Source organism: Monodon monoceros, unplaced genomic scaffold (genome assembly GCF_005190385.1).
Source record: "Monodon monoceros isolate NGI ecotype Baffin Bay Population unplaced genomic scaffold, NGI_Narwhal_1 Super_Scaffold_16, whole genome shotgun sequence".
In the NCBI taxonomy this organism is placed as follows: Eukaryota; Metazoa; Chordata; class Mammalia; order Artiodactyla; family Monodontidae; genus Monodon; species Monodon monoceros.
Window position 1 is genome coordinate 27,079,179 of NW_021703772.1, and position 26,463 is coordinate 27,105,641.

Below are 26,463 nucleotides of genomic sequence, written 5' to 3' on the forward strand. Positions count from 1 at the left end.
TGTACTAGGGTTGGTTCGTGTGATACACAGAATATAGCAGAAGTGATGGCATGTCACCTCGGTGATTAGGTTATAAAAGACACTGAAGATTCCATCTGGATATTAGGTTATAATAGACAGTGAGACTTTCATCTTGGTTTCTCACCCTCTTTCCTGGGTAACTTGTTTTGGGGGAAGCCAACTGCCAGGTCATGAGGAACTCAGGAGGCCCAGATGTTGAAGAAGTGAACCCTTTGGTCAACAGCCACATGAGTGACCTTGAAAGTAGACACTCCAGCCCATTCAAGTCTTCAGATGACTGCAGCTCTGGTCAGTATCTTGAGAGACCCTGAGTCACAACCACTTAGCTAAGCTGTTTCTGGATTCGTGATTCTCAGAAACTATGTGAGATAGTAAATTTCTTTCCTTTTAAGCTGCTAAGAAATTTGGGTAACTTGTTGTACAGCAATTGTAGCGAATACAGATTTTGGTACCAGAAATAAACATGAAAAAGAAGAGGCAAGAGAGAAGTGGGGAAAGGTAAGCTTGGCCGGGAATGATCATGAAGACTTAACATATGCTGACCAAGGAGCTTGAAATGTATCCTAAAAACTATGGGTAGCCACTGAAGATTTGTTAGCAAGGGAATAGAATGATCAGATATGTATTTTAAATCACTTTTGCAACATTATATAGATAATGGTTTAGAGGGAGGCAACACTGAATGTAGAGATACCAGTCAGGATCACTTGCAGAAATCCAAATAAGAGATGATAAGGATCTGAACTAAGGCAGTGACTATGAGGTTGGAGAGAAGGAGAGGATTTGAGAGACATTAATAAGGTAGAATGTAAAGGGCTTGGAGTGGAGTAAACCTCCCGTTTTTGACTAAGATGTGTGGGTTGATAGTGGTGCCATCTACTGAAATAGGGAAGATAGGAGAATGCATTTGGTTTTAGACAGGCTGAGTTTGAGGTACAGAAAGAGCTTCCTATCAGTCTCTTTATTACATGGGTTTGGAGCCTAAAAGAGTTGTCTAGATGGGATATCTTTTGAGGGTCATCATCACCTTGCGAGTCATTGAAACTATGGCAGTGAATAAGACCACTCAGAGGGAGAATGTGGGAGGAGAGGGAAACAGCAACAGTAAGAGGAGGGCCATGGAGGAGAAGGCAAAGAAAAAGTCTAGGGCTTCCCTGGTGGTGCAGTGGTTGGGAGTCCGCCTGCCGATGCAGGGGACACGGGTCTGTGCCCCGGTCCGGGAAGATCCCACATGCTGCGGTGCGGCTGGGCCCGTGAGCCATGGCCGCTGAGCCTGTGTGTCCAGAGCCTGTGCTCCGCAACGGGAGAGGCCACAACAGTGAGAGGCCCGTGTACCGCAAAAGAAAAAAAAAAGAAAAAGTCTATAAAGGTTCCATTTGAGAGGTAAGGAAAACAACAACAGAGTATAACGTGAAAAAAAGTCAAGGAGGAAGTGTCAGGAAGTGTAGAGTGGCCACTGGGGTTAAAGTGTTAAAAGACCCAATTAGATAAGGACCAAACAGGAGCTGAGTTTCTGACCTGTTGGGAGAGGTCAGGGGAAGGTGATGCTAAGCATTCGTTCCTGAAAATGACTAATTCTGGCAAACAACCACAACACTTTCTCCTTTAATGACGGATCAAGAAGAAAAGAGGCTTCCATAAAAACATAGTTAAGGAGGTGGGTAGCTTGCTATAGGAACTCCACTGTGCTCCCCCTAAAGGCCTACCTTCTCATGGAAGAGGAGTGAAGAGTGTGGACTGTGTAACTGTCTAGATTGGGCTCAGATCTAGCTCTTCTACTTTCAAGCTGTGTGTCCTTGAGTGAGTCATTTAATCTCTCTAAGCTTCAGTTCCTCGTCTTTAAAAGAGAAACAATGCCTTCTTTGCATGGCTGTTGTGAAGATTAAACTCATCCGCCTAGGCCATGTGCCGGGCGCTAGAGATAGAGCAATGAGTAAAAGAGATTTGGTCCCTCTGCTCATGGATTTTACAGTGATAGCTAATCACACAGGTCTTTAAATTACAATTGCCATTTGTACTGTAAGAGAAAACAGGGAGTTCTGTGATTGTATTTAAAATCTGCCAAAGCCTCCCTAGGAAGTAAGGAAATGCTATTTAAATTGAGTCTTGAAGAATGAGGAGGTAAGTATAATAAAGAGTAATAAGTAAATAAGTAATAAGTAAAGAGAGATGGAAGAACCATCCAGGCAGATGGAATAACATATCCAAATCTCAGAGCTAAGAGGAAGTACGATGCATGTGAAGAACTCAGAAGATGTTGGAATCTAGTGATGTGAATGTGAGTAATTACACAATGTTAGACAGGAGAACTAGACAGCAGCGAGATAATGTGGAGCTTTGAGGGGTATTTCAAGGATTTTGAATTTTATCTTGATAGCAGTGGGTAGCCTTTGAAAAAGTTAAAGTGTAGGAGTGGCATGATCAGTTTTTTTCATGTCTCTGTATGTCCTCTATTGGGTGGTAACAAGAGTGAATAAGAGAAGATTAATAAGTAGGCTGTTGCAGGACTCCAGGCAGGAGGTGATGAATAGCTTGAATAATGGTGGTGGCCATAGAGGTAGGTGGAAGTAAGCAAATTCAGAATATTTTTATATGTGATTTTTCTCAGTCTTCCTCATATCATAAATTTAATAACTACTCATAGAGTTGCTCAAGCCCAAAACCTAAGTTATGCTTGATTCTTTTCTTTTTCTCACTCTTCACATCCAGTCATGTCAGCTCTACCTTAAATATATCTCAACTGCAACCTCATCTCAGCCTTTCCACCCCTGCTACCACCATCCTAACCAAACCACATCCTTTCTCACCCGGACCATTGCAAATGTCTCCTAACTAATCTCTGTATCTACTTCTGCTTTCCAAGCCTATTTTCATAAACTATCTGGAGTGATATTTTAAAAGTATAATTCAGTTAATGTCACTCCACTGCTCAAACAACTCCAATGACTTTTCATCACACCTGGAATGAAATTCAAACTTCTTACCATGGCTTCCTGGCTCCTCCGTGATCTGACCCCTAATAACCACATTGGTTTGATTCCCTACACCTTACCCCCCTGCTCACCACTAGCCCCTGGTCACACTGGCCTCCCTTCCATTCCTGGAACACACTGAGCTTATTCCCACTTCAAAGCCTTTAGACTTGTTCCCTCTGCCTGGAGTGCTCTTCCCAGATCTTCCTGAGGCTGTCTCCTTCATATCATTTAGATCTGTATGAAAAAGAGCCCATTTCCCATCCCTTTGCTTTGGTTTTGTCTTCTTAGTCCTAGAGTAACTTGAAAACATTTTTACTTATTTATGCATTTACTCTCTTTTATCTGTCTATCTTTTTAGAAAATGAGCTCTTTGAGGATAAGGACTTTGACACTGAAACAACCCTAGTGTCTAGAATACACTTAAAAGATATAGAAATGAATGAATAAATGAAAATTTAGACAAAACTATGAATGTAAAGACCTTAGTTCTGTTTTTTGGCACACAGGAGACGCCCAACAACAGGTAGTTCCTGTTGTTATTCTCTTTGATCTGTGTAGTAAGGAGTTACTTTTTCCCCAGATATGATTAAATTATACCGTTGATAACTTTGTTAGTGAGTTATTGTCACTAAATAAAATGAGAGTCTTGGTGTGTGGAGGGGTCATCATAGTGGTTACTTTTGAATAAGTGGAACAGTAATATGAGAAGAGTCTGTACATACTCAAAAGGACTGTGATGGATACACTTTGGGGAGCCACCCCTGCTTCCCACCTGATGGTGGTCACACCCTTTATAATCCTCTTTTCCTGAGTTTGGGCAGGGCCTGTGACTTTCATATAACCTATAGAATAGGGCAAAAGTAATGGCATGTCACTCTTGTGATTAGGTTATTTTATATGACAACGATAATGAGATGTCACTCCTGTGATTATGTTATATTATAAAGACTGTATAGGCAGACTGGAATTAGAGAGGACTTCTCTCCCTTGCTGGTTTTAAAGAAGTAAGCTGCCATGTTTTGAGGTAGCCTGTGGAGAAGCCACATAGCAATGAACTGTGGGTGGCCTCTAGGAATGGAGAGCAGCCCCGAAATAATAGCCAGCAAGGAAACAGGGCCCTCAGTCCTACACCCACAGGAAATGAATTCTGTCAACAACCTGAAAAGGCTTGTAAGCGGATCTTTCCTGAGTCAAGCCTGTGATGAGACTGTAGTCCATCCTGACACCTGGATTTCAGTCTGATAAGACCCTGAAGCAGAGAGTCCAGCTAAACTCTGCCTGGATTTCTGATGTACAGAAATTTTGAAATAAAAAATGTGTGTTGTTTTAAGCCAGTAAGTTTGTTGTAATTTGTTACATAGCAATAGAAAACTAATACAAGAACCATATACAGAAACTAAAGAAAAGCAAAATTTAGTCAAATATAAAAAGGACATGCCAAATACATATATATGTATGTATAACAATCACTTTGCTGTAAGTCAACTATACTTCAATTTTTTTAAAAGGCCATTAAATAGAGTTATCTAAAAATGAAATGAGTTTCATCTGAGAGTACTAACTTTCTCATTGCTGAAAGTGTTCAACTAGTTCAAATGTGGTTAGTTTATCAGCAAGGAGACAGGAGATTGGATTGGTTATCCTCACAGGGTTCCTACCACATTAAAAATGATATGATTTTAAGAATGAATTATCACCATTGACCTGGCACAGTAAATCCTGTGGATAAACACAAACAACCCCTGCTTACACAACTAAAGTTGCTGTCAAAATTTCATATTCCCAACCAGCAAAAGCTTATTCAATGGAGCCACTTGCTTTTAAAATCCAAAATAAAGACACAAAAATAAACTCTTTTCATTTTGCTTTTTGAAAGCACAACGTAGTGTTTTGGTTAAAAAGCAATTATATTCATTTGATTCCATGCTTTCAACAATTCTAAGAAATCTTAAAAAAAAAAAAAACACTATACACGGGGAGGGGGAAGGGTAAGCTGGGACGAAGTGAGAGAGTGGCATGGACACATATACACTACCAAATGTAACATAGATAGCTAGTGGGAAGCAGCCGCATAGCACAGGGAGATCAGCTTGGTGCTTTGTGACCACCTAGAGGGCTGGGATAGGGAGGTGGGAGGGAGACGCAAGGGGGCAAGGATATATGTATATGTATAGCTGATTCACTTTGTTATAAAGCAGAAACTAACACACCATTGTAAAGCAATTAAACTCCAATAAAGATGTTAAAAAATAAAAATAAAACACTATACCCATGTGGCCTGATTCTGGTGCCAAAAGGAGGTAGATCATTTTAAAATTACCTACAAAAAGGCAAGTTAATGCTGAGAGGAAATATCTGTGAATCTTTTCTCTGGGGGTGAGGAAGGTATAAGGACTTGTATCCAGAATACATTAAAAACTCCTACAATTCAATAATAAGAAGACGAACAACTCAGTTAAAACTTGGGCAACGGTTTGAATAGGTATTTCACCAAAGAAGATATTCAGATAGCTAACAAAAACATGAAAATATACTTAACATCATTAGGTATTAGGGAAATGTAAATTAAAGCCACAATCAGATCCCACGTCACACCCACTAGAGTGGCTATAATAAAAAGACAACAACGAGTTCTGCCAAAGATATAGAGAAAAATGAACCCTCATACATTTCTGGTGGGAATGTAAAATGGTGCAGCCATTTTGGAAAACAGTTTGATAGCTCTTTTAAAAATTAAACATAAATTTACCATACAACCCAGCAATTCCACTCCTAGGTATCTACCCAACAGAAAGAAAAACATTTGCCCATCCAAAAACATATATGTGAATGTTCATTGAAGCATTATTCACAACAGGCAAAGCGTTAGAAACAACCTAAACATCCATCAACTAATGAATGGATAAACAAAATGTAATACATCCATACAACAGAATACTATTCAGCAACAAATCGGAATGAACTGTTTGTACATGCTATGATCTAAAACGCTGTGCTGAAGGAAAGAAGTCAGATGCAAAAGACTGCAGATGGTATGATTCCACTTATTTGAAGTATCCAGAATTCCAACTATATATAGACAAAAAGCATACTAAGCGATCAGTGTTTGAAATGGGCAGAGGGGATGTTTTTGGGTGATAGAAAATGTTCTGAAATTGAATTGTGTTGATAATTGTACAATTTTGTAAATTTGCTAAAAATCATTAAACTGTACACTTAAAATGGGTTAATTTTATGGTATGCAAATTAAACCTCAATAAAACTATTTTTAAAATACCTCCTTTTAAAATACTGTCTACTAGACAATAACGTCATTTGAAAACAGGGATATACAAATGGTCTCAGGGACCCTCCCCTCCTAGGTGGAGTTTACAGATGGGTACAAAGGCAAACCTCATGAATCCAGGCTTTCATCATTTTATCAGGGAGTAGGAAGAAGTGGATCAATGTTTGTCCCTAGGGAAGGCGTCGGTAAGTAAAGTCACTATGACACAAGCTAACAGAGGCAGCCTTGGAATATTTACAAAGAACAGACTTTGGAATACCCTGTGAGTACTTTAGAAGCACTCATTTTTTAATACAAGGATCTGATGGTATAAAGTATTTTTATACATTAGAGCAGATCATTTCACACTCCAGCAACACAATCTTTTGATAGCATCACTTGTTTCTGCATCGAAATATTTAAAATATTATTCAGTTCAGACATCTCATTGAATCAGACATGTCTTTCCATGTCTACCCAAGTGTGTTTAAATGAGCTATTCATAGCTCATTTCTGCAATTATTAATCTAATTATACTTTGACCAAGAAGATGTACATACATATCATGCACTTACACATTTTAAGGGACAGAGTCTATATAAGTAGCTAGAAATGTATATTTAATTTTTGGGAGCTGGGGATACATTTTCGACCCTAACATTGCAATTGTGTACCTGGAATGCGATGGTCCTCTTTCCTGGGAAGTCTGGGAGGACAGGCTTCCATCAAGGGAGTTTCCTCGGTGGCAGCCTGAAATGGTGGTCTTGGGTGAGATGGAATCTGACTGGAACGTTTCAGAGACCACCTGGAGTCCCTTTTGGGGGTGGAGATAGTAGATTAGTGCTTTATTTTCCTTCAGGCATATCCTCTAGAATTATCTATCATATTATATACATTGTTTTTTAAGTTAAAAAAATTTGCAGCATAGTTAAATATCATGTCATAGAGGAAGGGATTTTGCCTTCATTTAAGAAGGAATGGAAACTGGCTTCTAGAGAGCACCTGTGTCATTCTAAGCCTTGGGCTAAGTACTTTCATGTCCTTTATTTCACTTTGCCCTTGATTCTTTTCTTTTTCACCTCCATGTCCAGTATCTACAGAAGAAGAGCTACAAACCAACGATTCATCAAAGATACACCAATACTGAGGTGAACTGAATAGAGACATGAGGCAGAGAACAAGGGTCAGGTTAGAAAGAGCTAATCAAATCAAAGACAAAACATAAGAATGAAAGTGCAAGGTTCAGGTTTTTCCATTACGCATCAGGGGGGCATGTAATACATTTTTCCAATTGGATACAATTACCTTTACTTGTAAGTACAAATTCATTTCACTTTATTTACAGAGTAGTTTAATTACATTTAGCTGATAAATGTAATTCTGCCCAGGTAATGTGAGCTATTTTTCCATCAGTATTACAGATAAAATTCTTTGCTAAAAGATAAAGACCCTCAAAAACTGATCATAGCATTTTAGCCCTTACAATTTCTATTTTCATATGTAAAATAAGAAAGCATTGTTCAAACATGATGCATAGAGAGACAAATACAGATAGAAATTAGATGAAATAAATCCTCTGAATTTGATCAAAGAATCCTTCCGCATGAACATATGATGTGTGTTTCATGTTAGATTTTTGGAGATAAAAAAATATTGGATGAACCTGAACCTTGAAATCCAGAGCTTACAGTTTAGTTTTAAGAGAGGTAAATACAGCTTACAGCAGCGCATCTGATAGAAATATAATGCAAGCCACATATAGGAGACACACACCTAATTTTTAAAGTAGTAAAAAGAAATAGGCAAAATTAAAATTTTTATAGTATAGTCTGTTTAATCCCAAATTTTCATTTCAACATGTCATCAATATAAGTGTTACCAATAAGTTTTTACATTTTTTATACTAAGTTTTCAATATCGGGTATACATTTTATACTTAACACCAATTCAGACTATTCAATCAATTCAAACTAATCATATTTCAAGTGCTCAGTAGCCAAATGGGCCTGGTGGCTACCATATTGGACAGTGTAGATTTAGAGTAATTAGACAAGAGTTCATGGGGAGTCAAGATCTAAATTCATCCCTAAAAGAAAGATACAATTTACGTAGACAACAGGGAGGAGGAAACAGTCTGAGGGAAGACCCAGAGACTAAAACTGCATGCTCTGCCCCCTGGGAGCAGTGCTTAACTAACTGAAGGGATAATCAGGGTCACCTAAGAAGGATGATGTCAAGTGGTGGAATGCACAGAGAGCCAGGGATAGGAGTGTGGTCTTGAGGTGATGGTTGATGGGATCCACTAAAGGTTCCTAAGGAGGAAGGGATATAATAAAAGGATGGCACCTTGTATATAATGAGCCTCTGTGGAAATGATGAGTTAATAAAAAAATGATGCATTAGGAAGATTAGTCAGGCATTATGAATTGATATTTATGTGAAGCAGGAGAGGCTAGAGGTAGAAAATCCAATCTGTGGCTCCAGCTGCAATCTAGTTACGAGGACCTAGATTTAGCGGGGTAGCAGTGCACACCTGAGCAAAAGGATGAAAAGAAAACAGTATGACTCAAGAAATCAAATGGAAAGGATTAAAGAGACTGAAATGTGGGATTTATGTATTTCATTGTATCTAAGATGTCTTCAAGTTGTAAGATGCACCATTATTTTATGTATGATTAAGAAAAAATTTCTGTTAATTAAATTAGGACACTTCTTATCAGTGACAACTTTTTAATTTTATACTTATTAAAAAGGTCTACCTTAGCCTTATTTATGCAGAGCTTTTGGTTATATATCAATCCCATGTATATGTAAAAAGGAAAATATAAGTGAAATAAATTTGTGTAGGTATTCCTAAAATTCTTTCACATTTAGCAATTTCAACTCAGAGCTGTTGATATATATTTTTCCATAGAATAACTTCCTCTGTGTCAAGAGTGTTATTTCTTAAAAGAGTGCTTCACTATCCCCTCTGACATACTCTTCTAAGCCACTGACCCTGATTCTGCAAACCTGGATGCTGAAAATGACCAAATTTATGCTGCAAGGATGACAATCATATCAAGACTTCTACCAGGCAGGGAGATGGTAAGAGGCCAAAGATCATGAAATACACTAGATTTCAAATATGTTAAAAGTGAAAAAAATGTACATCTTAGAATAGATGAAATACAGCATATAAATCACAGTGTCTATACTTAGCAATTGCTCAGCAGGAGATATACTAGGACTCCAAAATTTCTAGTTTTGATGGTGAAAAGGATGATGCTACTCCTGGCAATAATGCATGAGCTGGAAAGAGGATCCAATTTTGATGGAAAGCAGTAAAGTGTATTTTTCACATGCTGAACTGGAAGTGAAAGCAGGTCATCTAACACGTATTAAGTTAATGACAGTATACATTTCTATGTGGCTTTGAACTACCCTGGTCTTCATTTCTCTTCTGAATCAAATAGTGCATGATGAATTTACATTAAATTATATTCTGTTTTATTACTCATCTTCTGTTTTATGTGGATTGGTCTTGATTCCTCATTAAACTTTACTTTCCTTAAAGGATGCTGTATCTTAAACCTCCTTTCCTTCCCCACTGCTGCAGTACTATTGTACCTATATTAGGTTTGCCTAGCAAATATTAGGAGATTCAATAATTGAGAACAAGATGATACTTGAGTTAATGCAGGATGAATAATGATAACTAACATTTATTGTTACATGCTAGCCATTGAGATACAGCACTGGTCAAGTCTTACCCTTCACACTACACTACGTTCAAGGAATGACCACCCTTCTTCTCGTGATTATAATATACTCACCTCTCGGTGTCTTGTGTCTTGATTTGGTGATTCACAGGTCTGACTTTGACTGTTGATGGGAGAGCTTCTCTTAGCTGCAAAGATGGATGAAATCCCACCACAAATTTTATAAGTTTATATGTTATATAAGGTATTTTACTTCCTAAGTTCATTCCACTTTCAAATCAAAAACCTATTTTAATAGATCATTAAAACCTTGAAAGAAGACATTTAATAGCATATGTTGTAAGAGAAATCACATAACCTATTCAAAAATCTTAGCATTTCTAGGATATCAATATAGATTTCTTCATTTATTCAGTATGACTCAATAAGTTAAGGTGCTAAAAATTGGCCATACTAAAAATTATAACAGTTAACATCTACATAGTACCTAATATCTGTCAAGTCCTGTTCTAAGCGTTTTACATATATCAACTGATTCAACACTTACAATAACCCTGTAATAACTTATACTTCCAGACCCATTTTACAGATGAATATACTAAGAAACAGGGAATTTAACTTGCCCAAGGTCACTGACCCTTAGAAAAAGTTTCCAGCCCAGGCTACCTGGCTCCAGGTGCTTTATTGAACACATTAAGCTGCCCCTGAGGTAAGATTCAAACCAGTCACATCTTTACCAGAGGATCAATGGGAAGCCAAAACGACAGGCCCCATTTGAATTGGAATATTTTGGTGCTGAGAGGCAAAGTGATTTACCAAATCACAAAGCAAGAGATCAGAGGAGTGCCACTCATGTGCCATTGTTTTTCTTCTGGCCATGCTAAGCTTAATTTTCCCTCAGTGGACACCATTTCAAGTCCAGAGGCATCAAGCAGCGGGTAAGGAACCCGCTGTGAATATCACTGAGAAGCACAGGGAGCAGGGAAGTGAATAGCTCAGGTGCTTTCATGGAGGGACATGATTCCTTAGTTTTTATACAAGTGTTAACCTCATTCCATCCATGGATTCTGAAGTAGGTCACTTCTGACTATGGCATCTTTACTTAGTTCCTTGATATCTGAATATTATGATAGACTGTTACTCTTTAATTTACAATTTATTTCAATAGTTCATGGATTATATACATGTAAATTGAGGGATTAGTCTACTTTTACTGTATGAAAAATTTCATCTTTTGAATGGCTATAATAAGCATGATTTGTCACTATAAGCATCTTATCACGTACATGAATAATATGCAACTCCTCAGTTTACAAAGTCCCTTAACATGCTATGAACCTTGCAAGTTTGTGTTAAGTTATAGGGGAAAATAAAGCATGTAAGAACTTGTTTATGGTTTCCTTCCCTTTACAAAGCTCTTTTCCATTCATAATCCTCCACTGTCTGCAGAAAAACCTTATAAAGTTAACTATATATATATATATATGTACACATATATATACTTCTGTATATACTTCAGTGTGTGTATACACACACACACACACACACACTTCTGTAGATTTCCCACACAATTTATCTCTTTTTAAATTTTGTTATTGATGCTAAAAGTTGGGCTGGGAATAGAAGTATGTAATTAAGCACTCTCTATAAAATGGGCACTTTATATGTATTTTTATTGACTCCGCTATGAAGCCATATAAGGTGGTATTTTTATCTCCATTTTAAAGAAATAGAAATGCTCAGGGAGGTGCGGTTACATACATGGTAAGAGATAGATCTGGGGTGGAGCATGAACTTTTCAGGCACTTTTCAAGCTATCATGTTGTACTCTTTCTACATTCGACAGTAGGACTATTGCATTGGACCATTCCTGTAGTGAAATGCCTTGATAAAAAAAAATCAAAAACAACCCACTAAGGCGAGATCGTTAAGGAGCTGCTACTCCATCTACCATAATGATGAAATAATAATGGCTACCACTTACTCACTTACTATGTGCCTGGCATTCTTCTAAGTAATGTTACATATATTAACTCATTTATTCCTCATGACAACCTTGTAAGTACTTGTAATGCTGTGTTTTGACCCCTACCCTATTTTACAGATGAGGAAACACAGGCACAGGACGTTTAAATGACTTAGCCAAAGCCACACAACTCAGCAGCATGTGCTCCTGGTTTAGACTTTCTCATCATGTAAATGAGCCCTGTACCTGGGGCACCTAGATAACTCCTGGAAGTTGTCTTCCTCTTGGTTTCTTAAGAGCAAATCATCCCATCGCTCTCACTCCTATGTATGCTGACACTGTCCCACTGGGCGTCTGAGTCACAAACCTGTAATGATGTTCCTGATGGGCTTCACCAGTGCTGTGAAGCCAGAGACTTCGGGCTGTCTGTGCTCCCACATGGGCTGCCATATAACAAGCCCACTCGCCAGTCGGAACGTGAGGTCAGATTCCTGGGAGAAGAGAAGATCTATATCCAAGAACTGGCTGAAGGGACCAGTCAATGCAACGGTTAACATCATTCACCCAATAGTTTGTGGCACAAACTACTGGGTGTAAGATAGGCTCAAGGATGTATTGTACAACATGGGGAATATAGCCAATATTTTGTAATAACTATAAATGGAAAGTAACCTTCTAAAATTGTATAAAAAAAGAACATCATTCACACGATTATTTTCAAAGCAGGCTGATCTTCAAGACCTTCCTTCTTCACTCTGATGAGTGTTTCTAGGGTAAACCAATAGCCTTAAATTATCATCATAACTACGATAGAAATCACGGTGGTCTGCTTTAGGCAAAATGAGTAATTAATAAAGATGCAGCTTTGGGCAGAGCATGAAACACACAATTATTGTTTTCTGTTAGCAATGACTGAGGCCTTTTTATTTCAAGGGTCTTGGCAGATCTCTTTACTTGTGGTTATTGTTATTATTCCTCTTAATGATTTAATTGTCCTTCTTTCTCCCTCATAAGGCAATATCCTCAGATGCTATTTTGACTTTCTATTCTCCAGGCTATCTCTTGTTCTTGCATTTCATGGAATCAGGAACATATAGTTAGACCCTTCTTAGCATGGTATTTTATACTGTTGCCTTCTCAACAATCTTTAATTCCCTGAGGGCAGCGATGTAGCCACAGCCCCTGTCATCATCACAATGCTAAATACAGCATTAGGAATTGGGTGCATGATAAGTACTTGCTGAACTGTACTTACTTTACAACTCGCACTCATTCGGTTATCTACAACTGAAGGTCTCTTCCAGGGAGTACATTCTCTGCTTCATCATTACATCATTTTGAGTGGCTGAGATGTTTAAAATGCAATTGTATAAGTACAAATGTATGACATTCTGAGGTTACATTTTCAACAACTCAGCCTCTCAAAACAATGTAGAGATGGAAGCAGAGAGAGTGATTGCAGATTAATGAACATAACTGAAACCAGGAATTCACAGGGTGGTGATTTGCAACGTGGCTTGTATATTATAATCACCTGGGGAGCTTTTAAAACCTAGGAGGCCCAGGCCCCACTTCCTCCCCTAACCAGACCAATTAAATTAGAATTGCTGTGAGGTTTTCTTGAGTTGCCCCTGGTGACTCTCATGTGTAGCTATGGTTGAAAATCACCGGTCTAGAAGGAGGAGAGCTGGAAAGAAATTGAAAAAAAGAAAAAAACATTTATTCTGCAAATGGTGAATCAATGTAGCTCAAAGGAAGCTTCAACTGGAAAGGCTAGATGAAATCCCTGAATAAATCTCCACGTTGGTAAAGAGGGGACTCTTCTGTAAGCTATAGGCCAAGATCCTGGCACCACAGCAGTACCCATGATGGAAAAGCATCTAGTGTCAGTATTGGAAAAGCATTTGTTCAAATTCACGCCACTTTCATACAAATATTTATAGACCACCTACTGTGTACCTGGTCCTATTCTAGGTTCTGGGATACAACAGTGAACAAAGCACACAAAAATCCCTGTTCTCCAGTGCAAAGGAGAAGTAAAGCAGGGAAAGGGAAGTGTCAGACAAGGTGCTGGTGTTTTAGACAGGAAGGCCAGGGAAGCCCTTCTTGTGCAGGTGACTTTTGAATAAGGATCTGAATGAAATGAAGGAGCTGCCAAGTAGATATTTCCAGAAAAAGCATTTTGTGAAAAGGGATCAGCAAGTGCAAAGGTCCTAAGTATATCTTGTGTGTCAAGAAACAGCCAAGAGACTGCGGGCCTGGAGTCAAGCGAATGACAGAAGAGTAGAAAAAAATAAGATTGGAGACGTTTTTGAATTCCAAATAATATAGGGCCTGATAGTCATAGTAAGGACTTCAATTACTGAGTAACATGAGAAGTCCCTGGAGGGTTTTGAATAGTGGAATGACATGACTCGATGTATGTTTTGAGGATCACTCAGGCTATTGAGAATAGTTTGAGAAAGGGCAAGGGAGGAAAGAGACTAGGGAGCTATTATTATCAACTAGGTAAAAGATCATTAGACTAGGGTATTAGTAGAGGGCAAAATGAGAAGCTGTAGATTCCGGATGCATTTTGAAGGTACAGTTTATAGAATTTGTTAATTGACTAGAGGTAGAGTGTAGGAAAATGAGATGTCAAAGATTTTTTGGCTTTGCCACTGATAAAGATGGGCAAGATAAAGGAGGAACAGGTTTGGGGATATCAGGAGCCTAGTTTTAGACATGTTAAGTTTGAGAGGCCTGTTAGACATTCAACTAGATATACTGAGTAAACAACTAGATAGATCCGAAGTTAAGGCGAAAGCAACCCCTTTCCCTTGAAATGGACATGGGGAAGTCTGCATGGTATCATGTGTGATCCAGCAATCAACGAATTAACCATGATCCAGCAATCAGGGAATTAACCGTGTGCAAAGTATATCAGATTTGTCTCCAGAAATGTAGAATGCTAAATCACAATTGATCTGGTTTTGACAATTTCTTAGTTTCAGAGATTGGTCCTTTTCCACATTTCTTCTAAGTAATCTTGGCACAAATAAAACTCCAATGGACATTGCAACAGGAAGTGGGCTCTCTTAAACTGACATCCTGACCTTTAACCTCTGCTCTATCCACTCAGTGACAGTTACTGTCATCATTTTGTTTTGTTTGATATACCCCCAACTAGACTGTATATTTCTTGAAGACAAGTTGAGATCTCCTTCTGGGCATTTTTCCTTGAACATTAATACATAATTGTTGATTGAACATCAATACATAATTGTTGATTAATTGAGCATGTTACAGTCTCCAAATAACACCAAATAAATCTGATCATTCTTTAGGCCTGAACACCTGCAGAATGGATGGCCAGTTCTTATGTTGATATGCTCCTTTGTAAGTTCTCTTAAGTTGGCTGAATGTATAAACTCTGGGTCACTAATTCCTCTTGTAAAATCCCCTTTCTTGGGTCACCCAGTGTGATATATACACATATGCACACATGAACAGAAACTCTGTAGTTGGAGAAGGTACTCTATCATTCAAACAGCTGTGGGGTGGGTGGTCTAGAAAGGTTCTGAGAAAACCCAGAAGGTGTAAAAAGTCAAAGAATCAACATTTCCACAATGTTGCTTGCAATGAAAGCCTGTTTCCACGATGACATGAAGCAATTCTAAATGTGTTTACTAGTAGCTTAGAGACATCTACTTAAACAACTATTATTTTAAATTCTGTTTTAAAGTTGTTTACTTCAGACATACGAATTTTATAAAAATCTCCTTGAGGGCTTGGATTTTGTTTTGTCCCCTGCCGTTTTTCTCCAGCACTCTGAACAGTGCCTAGCATGTAGTAGGCACTCAATAAATATTTATGGAAGGAATAAGTGATTAGGATCAAATCAAGAAAATGTTGGCAGCACAGTTAAAGTAGATTCCTTAGTTGTAACAAATGTTCATCATTTAATAATATATTTGACAGAATTTTCAGATTATTGATTTCATGTAAAATATTTGAGCTAGTTATAAAGTAAAAACATAAAAATGCATTGAATTATACACTGTCTTACAAAAGGATGAGTCACTTAGATTATTTGCTAATTAGTAAACTAATTCATTCAATAAATATCAATTAAATGCCTACAAAACACAGACACTACATTAGCTACCCAAGATACAATGATAATTCCTATTCTCAAACCATCTGGAATCCAGTAGAAGAGATGGACAGATAAAGAGATAATGATAATAAGAAACTAAAAATAATAAAAATATGTCTAATATATTATAGAGACAGAGAAGGAGGGAGGATAGATCTTGAATGAAGTCATAAATGATGAGTAAGAATTTTCTAGGCAGAAGGGTAGGGTAGGAGGGTATTCCAGGTGACATGACCAGCATGAAATAGGCCTGGAACAAAGCATGTTACGTTCTTAGGGAGACTCCAAGCATTTGGAGCTCATAGGCAGGAGAGGTAACCACGTAGGTCATGGAGGTCCCAGTTACCACACTGGAGAGCTAGGGTTTCATCCTCTGTATAATGAGAAATCAACAAATTACTTTAAGTATGTTAGTGATATGTTCAGATCTGCATTTTAGAGAGATCACTTTGGTGCTGAGGCTGGATTTTATGAGACGAGCCAGGAGACTGTAAATCCAGTTAGAAAGTGGCCCAGGTAAGAGGCCCAAGCAATGGATGATGAAATCTTGGGTTAAGGAGGATAATAGGGATGAAGAAAATTAGGTAAATTTGAGAAATATTTAAGAGACAAAATGAGTAGAACTCTGTGATTAGTGGAATGTGTAGGTAAGGATGAAGGAGTAATCAAAGGAAGTGCCTAGGTTTTGAGTTTATATGAATGGGTCCATCACCTGAAATACAGAACATCAGGACAATGGCTCATTCCAGGGGAAATCTGAAATGCTCTTAGATTATCCATCTGGAGAAGCTAGTTGACAAGTTGGTCTAGAGGTTAGGAAAGGAGACTACTTTAGACATATTAAATTAGGTGACCTCAGCCTATTAGGACACAAATGGTAAATGAAGCAGGAGGGGAGGTCTCCAAAGAGAAGACAAAGTGAGAAGTGCAAAGGGTCTAGGTTGCATCTCTGGAGAACCACAATGTTAGAGGGGCAGGCAAAGAAGATGCGCTCTCAAAGGAGATAGAGCAGATAGCCAGGGATGCAAGGAGAACTAGCAGAGTGTGGTGCTACCAAAGGAATAAAAAACTTCAAGAAGAAAGGATTGTAAGTTCAAATGCAGCTAAATTTTAGTGAAATGAAGACAGCAAAATAAATATTAGGTTCAATAGCTCAAGGTTGTTCATGACCTTGATGAGAAGAGTTCTGGCACAGAAACAAAAGAAACAGTATAGTTTTGTACAAAGTCAGATGGAATTGGGTTTGAATCCCACCTCGGTTACTTAAATGAGCTTGATTATTACCTCTCTGGGCCTCAGTTTCCTCTTTGGTAAAATGAAGACAAAGATATCCACCTTCCTGTGGGTGTTTGTAAAAATGAGAAATGACATGTGAACACTTCTGTTACCTAATAGAGGAAAGCAGAGCAAGTGGAAGGGATTGAGGAGGTGTGGAAGTGGAGGCACAGGCTCATGCCTAGACTGGATTTCAGCCCTTCATGCCTCCTGCAGTACTATGTCCTATAAGAGCCTCAACATAAAACATTGTCTATGTGAGCACAGAGTGGGGACTCGAGGGAATCATGACAAGTGGGGCAGCACACGGAGCTTGAGACCACAATTTGTAGAAACAACAGGCTGGATTGTTGTCTGGTTTTACCCCAGGAGCATGCAGATCTCTGGGCCTGGGATAGAAAAGGTGGCTTTCGGTCTTGATCTGGGGCTGGAGTTCTGAAGGACAAATGCAAAGGAAGAATAGGGAGAAAAGGCCATTAAAGGTGCTGGTGAGGAGTTGACATGGGTACAGTACGGAGAAGGTAGGTAAGGCCTGATAACTAGCAGGCAAATAAAAGATCTAGGTCAGTGGATCTCAATCAGGGGCAATTCTTACCCCTCCCCACCCCTTAAGGACATCTGGCAATGTCTAGAATCATTTGTGGTTGTAACAGTTCGGAGGAAGGAGGTACTACTGGCATCTAGTGGGTAGAAGCCAGAGATGTCAGTAAATATCCTACAAAGCACAGGACAAAGAATTATCTGGCCCCAAATGCCAATGGTGCCAAGATTGAGAAACCCTGATCAAGGGATTGTTCATTCCTCACTACACTGATAGAAGCAAAGCCCTTGCTCAGAGGAAAAAAGCGTTGTGGTGAAATGTATTGACTCATTAATATTTTTTGTTCCCTATGGCATCTAGAACAAAATTTCTCTCATAGCAATAATAAAATGATAAAACAATAATGCTAGTTATAATAGCCAACAGTAATTGTTACAATACTATGTATTAATCGCTGTGCAATGTTTCACAGGCATTGTTTTACTTCCTTATAAATACTCCAATCCCAGGCCATAGGTAAAACTTGGGGACGTTGAGCCAGCTTTCCTCGCTATCTGTGTGGTCTCCCCTGAAGGAAGATCTGGCTCCCCTTCTACTAATAATTCATAATGTCAATAGCAATAAAATGCCAACACTAAAAACTACCATTTGTTAATGCCTTTTTGTGTGTCAGGTTGAGCACTTTAATTTGTTTAATCCTCACAATGCTCCATAAAATTATTCTTATGTTCAATTTATACTTGAGAAAACTGAGGCTTAGAGAAGTTAATTGCTCGATGTCTTTCCTACATAGAATAGGAAGCAGCAAGCACTGAATTCTAACACAGGCCTATCTGTTTCCAAATGTTGGACTCTCAACATGTTTTCAAATAAAATTATAGCCATTCCAGCCACTCCTATACTTCCACATTTTTTTTTTTTTTTTTGCAGTACACGGGCCTCTCACTGTTGTGGCCTCTCCCGTTGCGGAGCACAGGCTCACAGACGCGCAGGCTCAGCGGCCATGGCTCACGGGCCCAGCCGCTCCGCGGCATGTGGGATCCTCCCGGACCGGGGCACGAACCCGCGTCCCCTGCATCGGCAGGCGGACTCTCAACCACTGCGCCACCAGGGAAGCCCCTTCCATATTTTTTAATCCAGAGGATCTCTCTCTACAAATAGACATGTTATAGGCTATCTTTTTTTTTTTTTTTAAGGAGCTTTCTTTCTTGCCCTTTCTGTTTTGGGGACTATGTACCTACGTATAATTGCTACTTTTAGCATCTGGATCAGCTTGATAATAACTTGGGTTTATTTAGTGACAGTCATTACATATTTATTGATTGCCTCATATATGCCAGACACTATTCTAGACACTATCAGATAGAGTTGTGACCTGGACAGGCAGTGTCCCTTTGCTGGAGAACCTCTGTTCTGGTGGGGTTGATGGGCAACAAACACGTAAACAAACACATAAAATAATTTCAGGTACTGATAGGTGCTAAGAAGGAAACAACAAAAAATGTAGAGTTATGTCCTAGTGGCACTAAAGTAACCAGGGAAATACTTTGAGTTGGTAACATTTGAGTTGTGAGTAAATTGATGAAAAGAACATGGCCATGTGAAAATCTAGGGTGGAAGGTGGCAGTAAATGTTTCAGATAGAAGGAAAAACCAGTGCAAAGGCCTGAAAGCAAAAACAAATGTGTTGAGTTTGAGGATAAGTCTCTGGGGAGCCTGCAACTTAGTGAACAAGAGAGAGGCCAGTGAGATGGAGGGAGATGAGGCCAGGTAGCGGGGCACGAGGCAGATCCTGCAGATCCTGCAGATCCCACAGGTCAGGGGGACCGTCTCAGTTAAAGTAATGCTTTCCATTAAGTGTAACCTTTATCAAAGACTTTTAAAAATAGAAAGTGTAATGCTTTTAAAGCATCAATTTAATTTAACAACATTTAATATCTTTTGATAATTCTGATAGACAATGTGGCCAGTGCATGTGAAGCATTTTGGGGACTTACAGGTAGTTTCAATTCTAGTCCTACCAGCCATGGAACAGAGTCAATCAGATTAAGATCCAAATATTCTATTAAAGAACAGTTGAGCATATTAATTCCTTCTTATCTCTTATCAGAGCACTTAGATGGAATACTGTAATTTATTCATTCACAGAAGTTCTTGATTTCTTTCCATGTACTTGATTTTGTTTTCTACGTACTTTCCATGCATTATGTCTTCATATATATTCACCCTGTGTTTGAATATCCACGATTTTATGCAATGGAGGATCCGAGAGGTTAAGTAATATCAACAAGATGACACAGCTAGAAAGTGGTAGCACTATGATTTAAAATAATATTGTCTCTTTCAGATCCAAGGAGTACATGTATATAATTGTATTTTAATACAATTTGTTTCCATGTAATACTATGTTTTGTACTTTATGCATTTAAAAGTATTTTGAAAAGCAAATCTTAGATTGTACACCAAAATATCAAAAAGTCCACAGTAAAAACTGTTCCAGATCTTGCATTATAATAGAAGTAGCTACAACATGCTGTAGAAATACAAAGGAGATGGTGACTAAACCTACATGGCAAAGGTCAGAGGAAAAGCTTCATGGAAATGATGACACTAAAGTTGAAGTTTGAAGAACCATGAAGGGAACAGAGGAAGGAAAGGAGGGCGGAGCAAACAGCAAGGGCATATTCAGGGAATGGTTCACAGGGCTCCCAGAACTGGATCACGAGGTGGCCAGCAGGGATCGGCAGTTCATCAGTTAAGACAGGATTTAAGCCCCAGATCACAGTTGACTATATGCCATGTTTAATATATTGGGTATTATCTTGGGCCAGATGGAGAACCACTAAAGACTTCTGAGTAGGACAATTGTGGTTTTGAAATAACATTCAATAGTTTAGTATAAAAACAAAGCTCTCCATGTCTTGGCTTGCTATAAGATCATACAAAGACATGGATGCCAAATACAGAAATATCATTTGAAGCAAACCCTCATCTGACTTCTAGTTCCCCTTAGCCCTCACCAGCTTTCCGCTTACCTTGATTCTGTGTACCAGAGGAGCAAACAGAAACACAAAGAGCTCCACAGTAGCCATGGAGTTCTGGAAGATCTTCCATCGGTTGTTTTCTTCTTCATCATTGGAGTTGTTTTGGCAAGGCTGCCCTGGAGAGCCCTGGTTTTCAACCTGGTGGATGAAAGCACTGCTGCTGCCACCCCAGCTGGAGCCTCGGTCTGTGCCCCCAAAACGCTCGCTGTTGCAGTCCTGGGGGGCCTCCAGGAGCATCCAGTGCAGGGTATGAAGGAGCTTTGTCTCAGCGACACCCAGTTTATCCTGGTGGCCTGCATGGGACAACAACACAGCTAGGTTAAGGTAAACTCTGTGACCAGAACAACAGGTGTCAACCTTGGGTGTGGGAAGAACATCCTTGCTTTGTTCTGTGGCTTGATTTCCTGGGAGAAACTAGCATTTCTCTACACCCCTTACAGCCACTGCTGAAAGGGTTCACTCTTGCTTTGGGACTTTCTAACTGGCTGCAATCCCTGCAGAATGATATGCTGACACAGGGAAAGAAACTGCATGCATCACATCTCTTCAGTCAGATACCCACATATATTTCCAAATAAGCAGCATAGTAGTTAAGAGTATGGGCTTTGAGGATAACAGCTACTCCATTTTAGACAGTGTGATTAGGATAGGCCCCTCTATAAAGGTAACATTTGAGCAGAGACACAAATGAGGGGACAGAACTGGATGGAGAAGATCTTGGAGCAGATGGCTAGGACATAATGCCATGTGGGAAAAGCAATCTGCAAAATAATCTAAACAAGAAAAATAATATGTATGTGCATGCATGCACACATACACATAATACCACGAAGTTGGGAAAAGATCTGGTGGGGAATATGACAAATTCATGAAGGTGGTTGCTTTAGGCATTGGGAGGACAAAGGGACAACTCTGATTAGGACTCATCTTGAACAGGTGAGAGAGAGTCTTTAGCTTCTCTATAACATTCTAATGTTTAAACGGAGAATACATTCACATATTCTTGTAAGGTTAAAAAGTTAAAACAAAGAGAGCTAGTTCCCTCATTGGTAAAATGGAGATAACAATGACACCAACGTGAGGGAGATTTTGTCAGAATTAAATGAGAATGTGTGCCCAGTGCCTGGAAAAATAGTCAGTTATACAGGTTGTTATTGTGAGTGTTATTATGAGTCACCATGAGTGAGGACAATGGTACGTCATGAAGAAGGAATGTAGCAGCACCAACCTAGCTTGTTTCTGTTTGACAGCAGGGTTGCAGTGCAGTGCAGGACATGAGGCAAAGCAGCTTGTACCAGTTCCCATCTGGAAATGCTCTGGATGGCTTCAGAGAGGGCCGGAGAGAGGCCATGCAGCTTGTTTTCTACCAACACTCGTTCAAAGGACTGTAGATACCAAAAAAAAAAGTAAAATAAGAAATTAGAGATTCTGATGAGTGAAAAAATAGACAACACAGTACTGTATACCCAAAAAGATATGTATCACTAGACCAAATTCTTTAGAGTGCCCGCACATTGCATTTCATTGTATGTGTTGACATGAAATGAGCCAGTGATAATTTCCTATTGTCTACCCATTTTCACGTTTTTGATCCAAAGTATATGGCTTGAATTATTAAATGATTTTTATTTCCACCAAAATAAGCTCCCGTCAAAAGGAGTACAACAACACATTTAGCTGTATGAAGGTTTTGGACGTAATATTTTATAAAATGATCCTGGGTAATTGAAAGGAGCTATCACAACTGCAGACCAAGGTGAAATGTCTTTTGTGAAAGTGTCTTGAGGTACAGAATTTATGTGCATGGGCAACAAGTGTTAAATAAGATCCAACTGTTTCAAGAGATCTGATTTTGGGGTCTCTGAGTTATTCCATGTCCCTAGCAATGATGTGGCAGAGGACACTCCTTACAGAATGCCTAAAACCATAAAGATTGTTCATCTAACTGTTGAATAAAGAGAGAAAAGGAGGGAAAGAAGAAAGGAGGGAGGGCGGAGGGAATAAGCCATTTTTGCTTTGGTGGTTTATTAAATCTTCTATCCTGGCCAGGGATACTTTCAGCAAGTGAAGCACCCCACCCCCAAGCCTCAGAACAAGTTGACCTACTGAGTTGTTTTTTCTCTTTGAAGGTGAAGGAGGATATCACTATAAGGTGTTGGGGAAAGTGCAGCTACCAAATATCAGAATAAAGTTAATAAACATTTGACTTGTATGAACAGAACCTGCTTGCTACTTGATGTCCCAAATGGTCTAGAGAACTGTGTTCTCCCCGAGTGGTCAGAATACCAGTCCCAAGTGCTCAAGCTGTGTTATTGGAATTATTAGGATATCTGAGAAAAAATATGGCCTAATACAGAGATTCTCCAAAGAAAGCTATTTACCTTTGATTCAAGAAAAGAAAATACATTCACCTTCATAATGAAAGGCATGCTGAGGTTTGGCAAGGAGTTCAATCAGAGATGTAGTCTTTGGGGTTTTCTTAAAGAAACCAGATAAAGGCAGTCCAAATACTTTAAAATTCCTCAGCCCTCAGGGATCTAAGTATTCGTTAAGTAAAGGGTGAGTATGTTAGACATTAAAAGATTATAAAGAATTTATACAGTCTTGATGAATATACTCTCAGAGGATGAGTTATATATTTTATAATCTCAGGAAGCTTTAGATACTTAATGCCATTTTCTTCTTAAATGTGACTAATATAACTTTTTGTAATTTTAAACCTTGGCAATTGTTTTCTATACTTACATCACTCTCTATCTATCTGTATCTATGAATGGGACTTACTTGATATTGTGTGACAACATTAAAATGTCAGACATATCTTTGCCAAGAACAGAAAAGTCAGGGTTATTTTAAGCTAGTATAACTGTAAGCGTGATTTGAGGAAGGCGCAGAGATTGCAGGTGCCAAATTACTTTAACTTGAGCTAAGTACAACAAATCCCATTAAAAGGTCCTTATTTAAAAGTTGGTTAGATTTAAAAAAATATCTGTGACAATTCTGAAGGGCATGAAATGCAACCAAAAAAATTCTTATTTGAGCATGTGCTGTGCACGTATGTGCGTGTATGGGGAGAGGTGTTTGACTTTCCAGTTGGCTTCCATAATAGTGTGTGGCCCTAACACATTTCAGAGCTCCTTACTAGAAGGTCATTTATCATCTATCAAGTCATTTGCAAATATCATGGCAATATCCAAATGGGTAGGTTTCCACTTTTAGGTTATAATATAGGCAATGTAAAGACCTTTATGTGAGCTCCAAGTTTTAATGAAGTCTTTGAAAAGCCCATTTTAATTTTGCTTCACGTTTTTGTGTCTTCTCAATTTGTAAAAAGACAATCTGTAAGTCATGGGATTCCCTTAGAATCTCAGGACAAGTGCACTGTATTTTGCATAAATATTAATAGCATTATTTTCATAATTATTTCATATCATCCATTTCAGACTTGCACAAAAAATGGAAGACATAAAAGTTCAGAATTGCATATTACTTTGAGTAGGTCATAGGCTCTCATTTTATGAGCTTCCATTATATAACAGTTTTGATTTTGTTGATTAAGGATTTGACTTATTATACTTGTCCTCATTCTGTTATCTTTCCACACTCTCTTCTACTGCTCTACCCCTCCCCACTTAGGGCCTTTAGATTTGCTTTCCCTCTGCTCTGCCCTCAGCTATTTCTCCCTCCCTTCCTTCAAATCTTTGTCCAAGGGTCACGTTAGCAGGCAAACCTGTCTATCCTCTACTTCTAACATGAAACCTCCCCCCTAGTGCTCCTTAATGCCCTTTCTTGCTTAATTTTTCTCCATAGCGCATATCACCACCTGGCTGGCTATGTATTTTACTCATTTATGAGTGGCCTATCCCCCTCCCAGTAGAATGCAAACTCTATATTTGTTTTGATTATTGCTCTATCTCATCATCTAGAACTGTGCCTGGCACATAGTAGGTGCTCAATAATATTTGCTGAGTGAATTAATATATACAGTACAATTTAAATTCTTTCTTTCAAATTACCACACAGTATATGCAAATAGTCATTAAATGGTGAATATCACATACCACACAAGAGGCTTCATATTGCTTCCCCAGTTTAGGCCTCAAAAATGCACTGAAAAATTAATAGAAATAATCGTTTTAAACACAAGTAAAATTATTATTAGAGCATCCTTATGACATATTTTCAACGAATAAGACATAGTGTTATGAAACAAATTTCACGCCTCCCTATGGCTTGCTAAAGGGCGGGTATTAAACAGCTGACAACATTTGCTTTTATGTGTGTGATTACATACATGAAAAAGCTGTGGATTTCTACGTTTTCTGTATCCAGTCTTATTCTGAAGACTTCTTACCTAATCGGATTCTAAATCACCAATGGTCAGAAGCGTTGCATTACTCATGTGTACCGTCATTTCAAAAACTGAAAACTGAACACAGTTTGTGGCATATGATTTTCAGAATCTAATTTCTTATCTGATAAATCTCTAAAATAATAATAATTAATAATGGAAACCTTGTTTCCTGTTTATGGAAATAGGTTTCAGGTTTTTCCAAGAAAAAAAAATTTATTAAAAATGATTCTTCTCAGAGGCTTTAACCAGGAAGATTACACTAGCTGAATCCGAGCAAAAATGGTTAACAAGTGGGCATAGCAGACATTCAACAAACAGGAGCTGGAAAAACAACAGGTCACCGGGCCGGAATTACAGCAGGAGATGGAGGGGGAATTGGACACAGGAGCACAACCAGTCATAATTATCTTCCCTAATTCCCCGCCCCCTCCCCCTAGGCTCTCTGCCCTCTCACCCCCTAAATAATGTATATATTTATTCTACAGCTGCCAACCTGCTAGCCGTCAAACTTCACTGAAATATTTTTTAAATGCGTGTTTTTACGCGGGTGCAGAAGGCTCGATTTCCAGCCCCAGAGAGGGAGCTGCAGGCTGTGGCGCGGCCTCGGCAGCAGCGGCAGCGGCGACGACGAAGACGACCCAGGCGGCCCCAGGAGCGCTCCCAGCCCAGGGCGGCCCACGGTGCGCCCTCTGCGCCCCTCACCTGGTTTGCCGCCACAGGAAGGTCTGGATGGGCAAGGGGATGCCGCGGCCGCTGTCTTGCTCTTGGCCCTCGGAGCTCTTCCTCTTCACCATGATGGTGGCTCCTGGGAGTTCCACTGCAGGACCCAGCGCTGGCTCCTCGCTAGCCGCCGCCGCTTCCTCCCGCTGCTCTCCCCAACTCTCATCCCCTCCTTCCCTGAGGCAGAGCAGACGCTCTCCGCCCTGATCCCCCGTCCCTCTCCCCTTCCCCAGCCCCTCCCCGCGCGTGGAACATGGCTGCGGGAGGAGGGGAGGGCTGGAGGAACCGAGGAGCGAGGACGGAGGCGCTCGGAGAAGCTGTCCGCCTCGCCGCCCCCGCGCCCTCTCCTTGCTTTCAGCACCTCCCACTGTGGACAGCGGCCCGCGCCGGACAGGGGTCAGGTTGCGCAGCAGTGGGACGGCCAAAAGGGTCCCAGCTCGGCACCGCGCAGCAGGTCCCCTGCG

At 39.4% G+C, this 26,463-nt stretch overlaps 1 protein-coding gene across 2 annotated transcripts in view; it reads right to left on the reverse strand.

Moving 5' to 3' along the window:
• Positions 1-26,144, reverse strand: part of UNC80 (unc-80 homolog, NALCN channel complex subunit) — a 241,679-nt gene extending 215,535 nt beyond the window's left edge. For both annotated transcript variants that reach the window (XM_029225347.1, XM_029225346.1), the window contains exons 1-7: positions 25,982-26,144; positions 24,987-25,035; positions 22,154-22,310; positions 20,917-21,218; positions 12,296-12,419; positions 10,077-10,150; positions 6,936-7,075 (exon numbers count right to left, since the gene is read on the reverse strand). In XM_029225347.1, coding sequence (XP_029081180.1) covers positions 6,936-7,075; positions 10,077-10,150; positions 12,296-12,419; positions 20,917-21,218; positions 22,154-22,310; positions 24,987-25,035; positions 25,982-26,073 — 938 coding nt within the window. In that variant the 5' untranslated portion in view covers positions 26,074-26,144. The remainder of the gene's footprint in view (positions 1-6,935; positions 7,076-10,076; positions 10,151-12,295; positions 12,420-20,916; positions 21,219-22,153; positions 22,311-24,986; positions 25,036-25,981) is intronic.
• Positions 26,145-26,463: the final 319 nt, after the last annotated feature.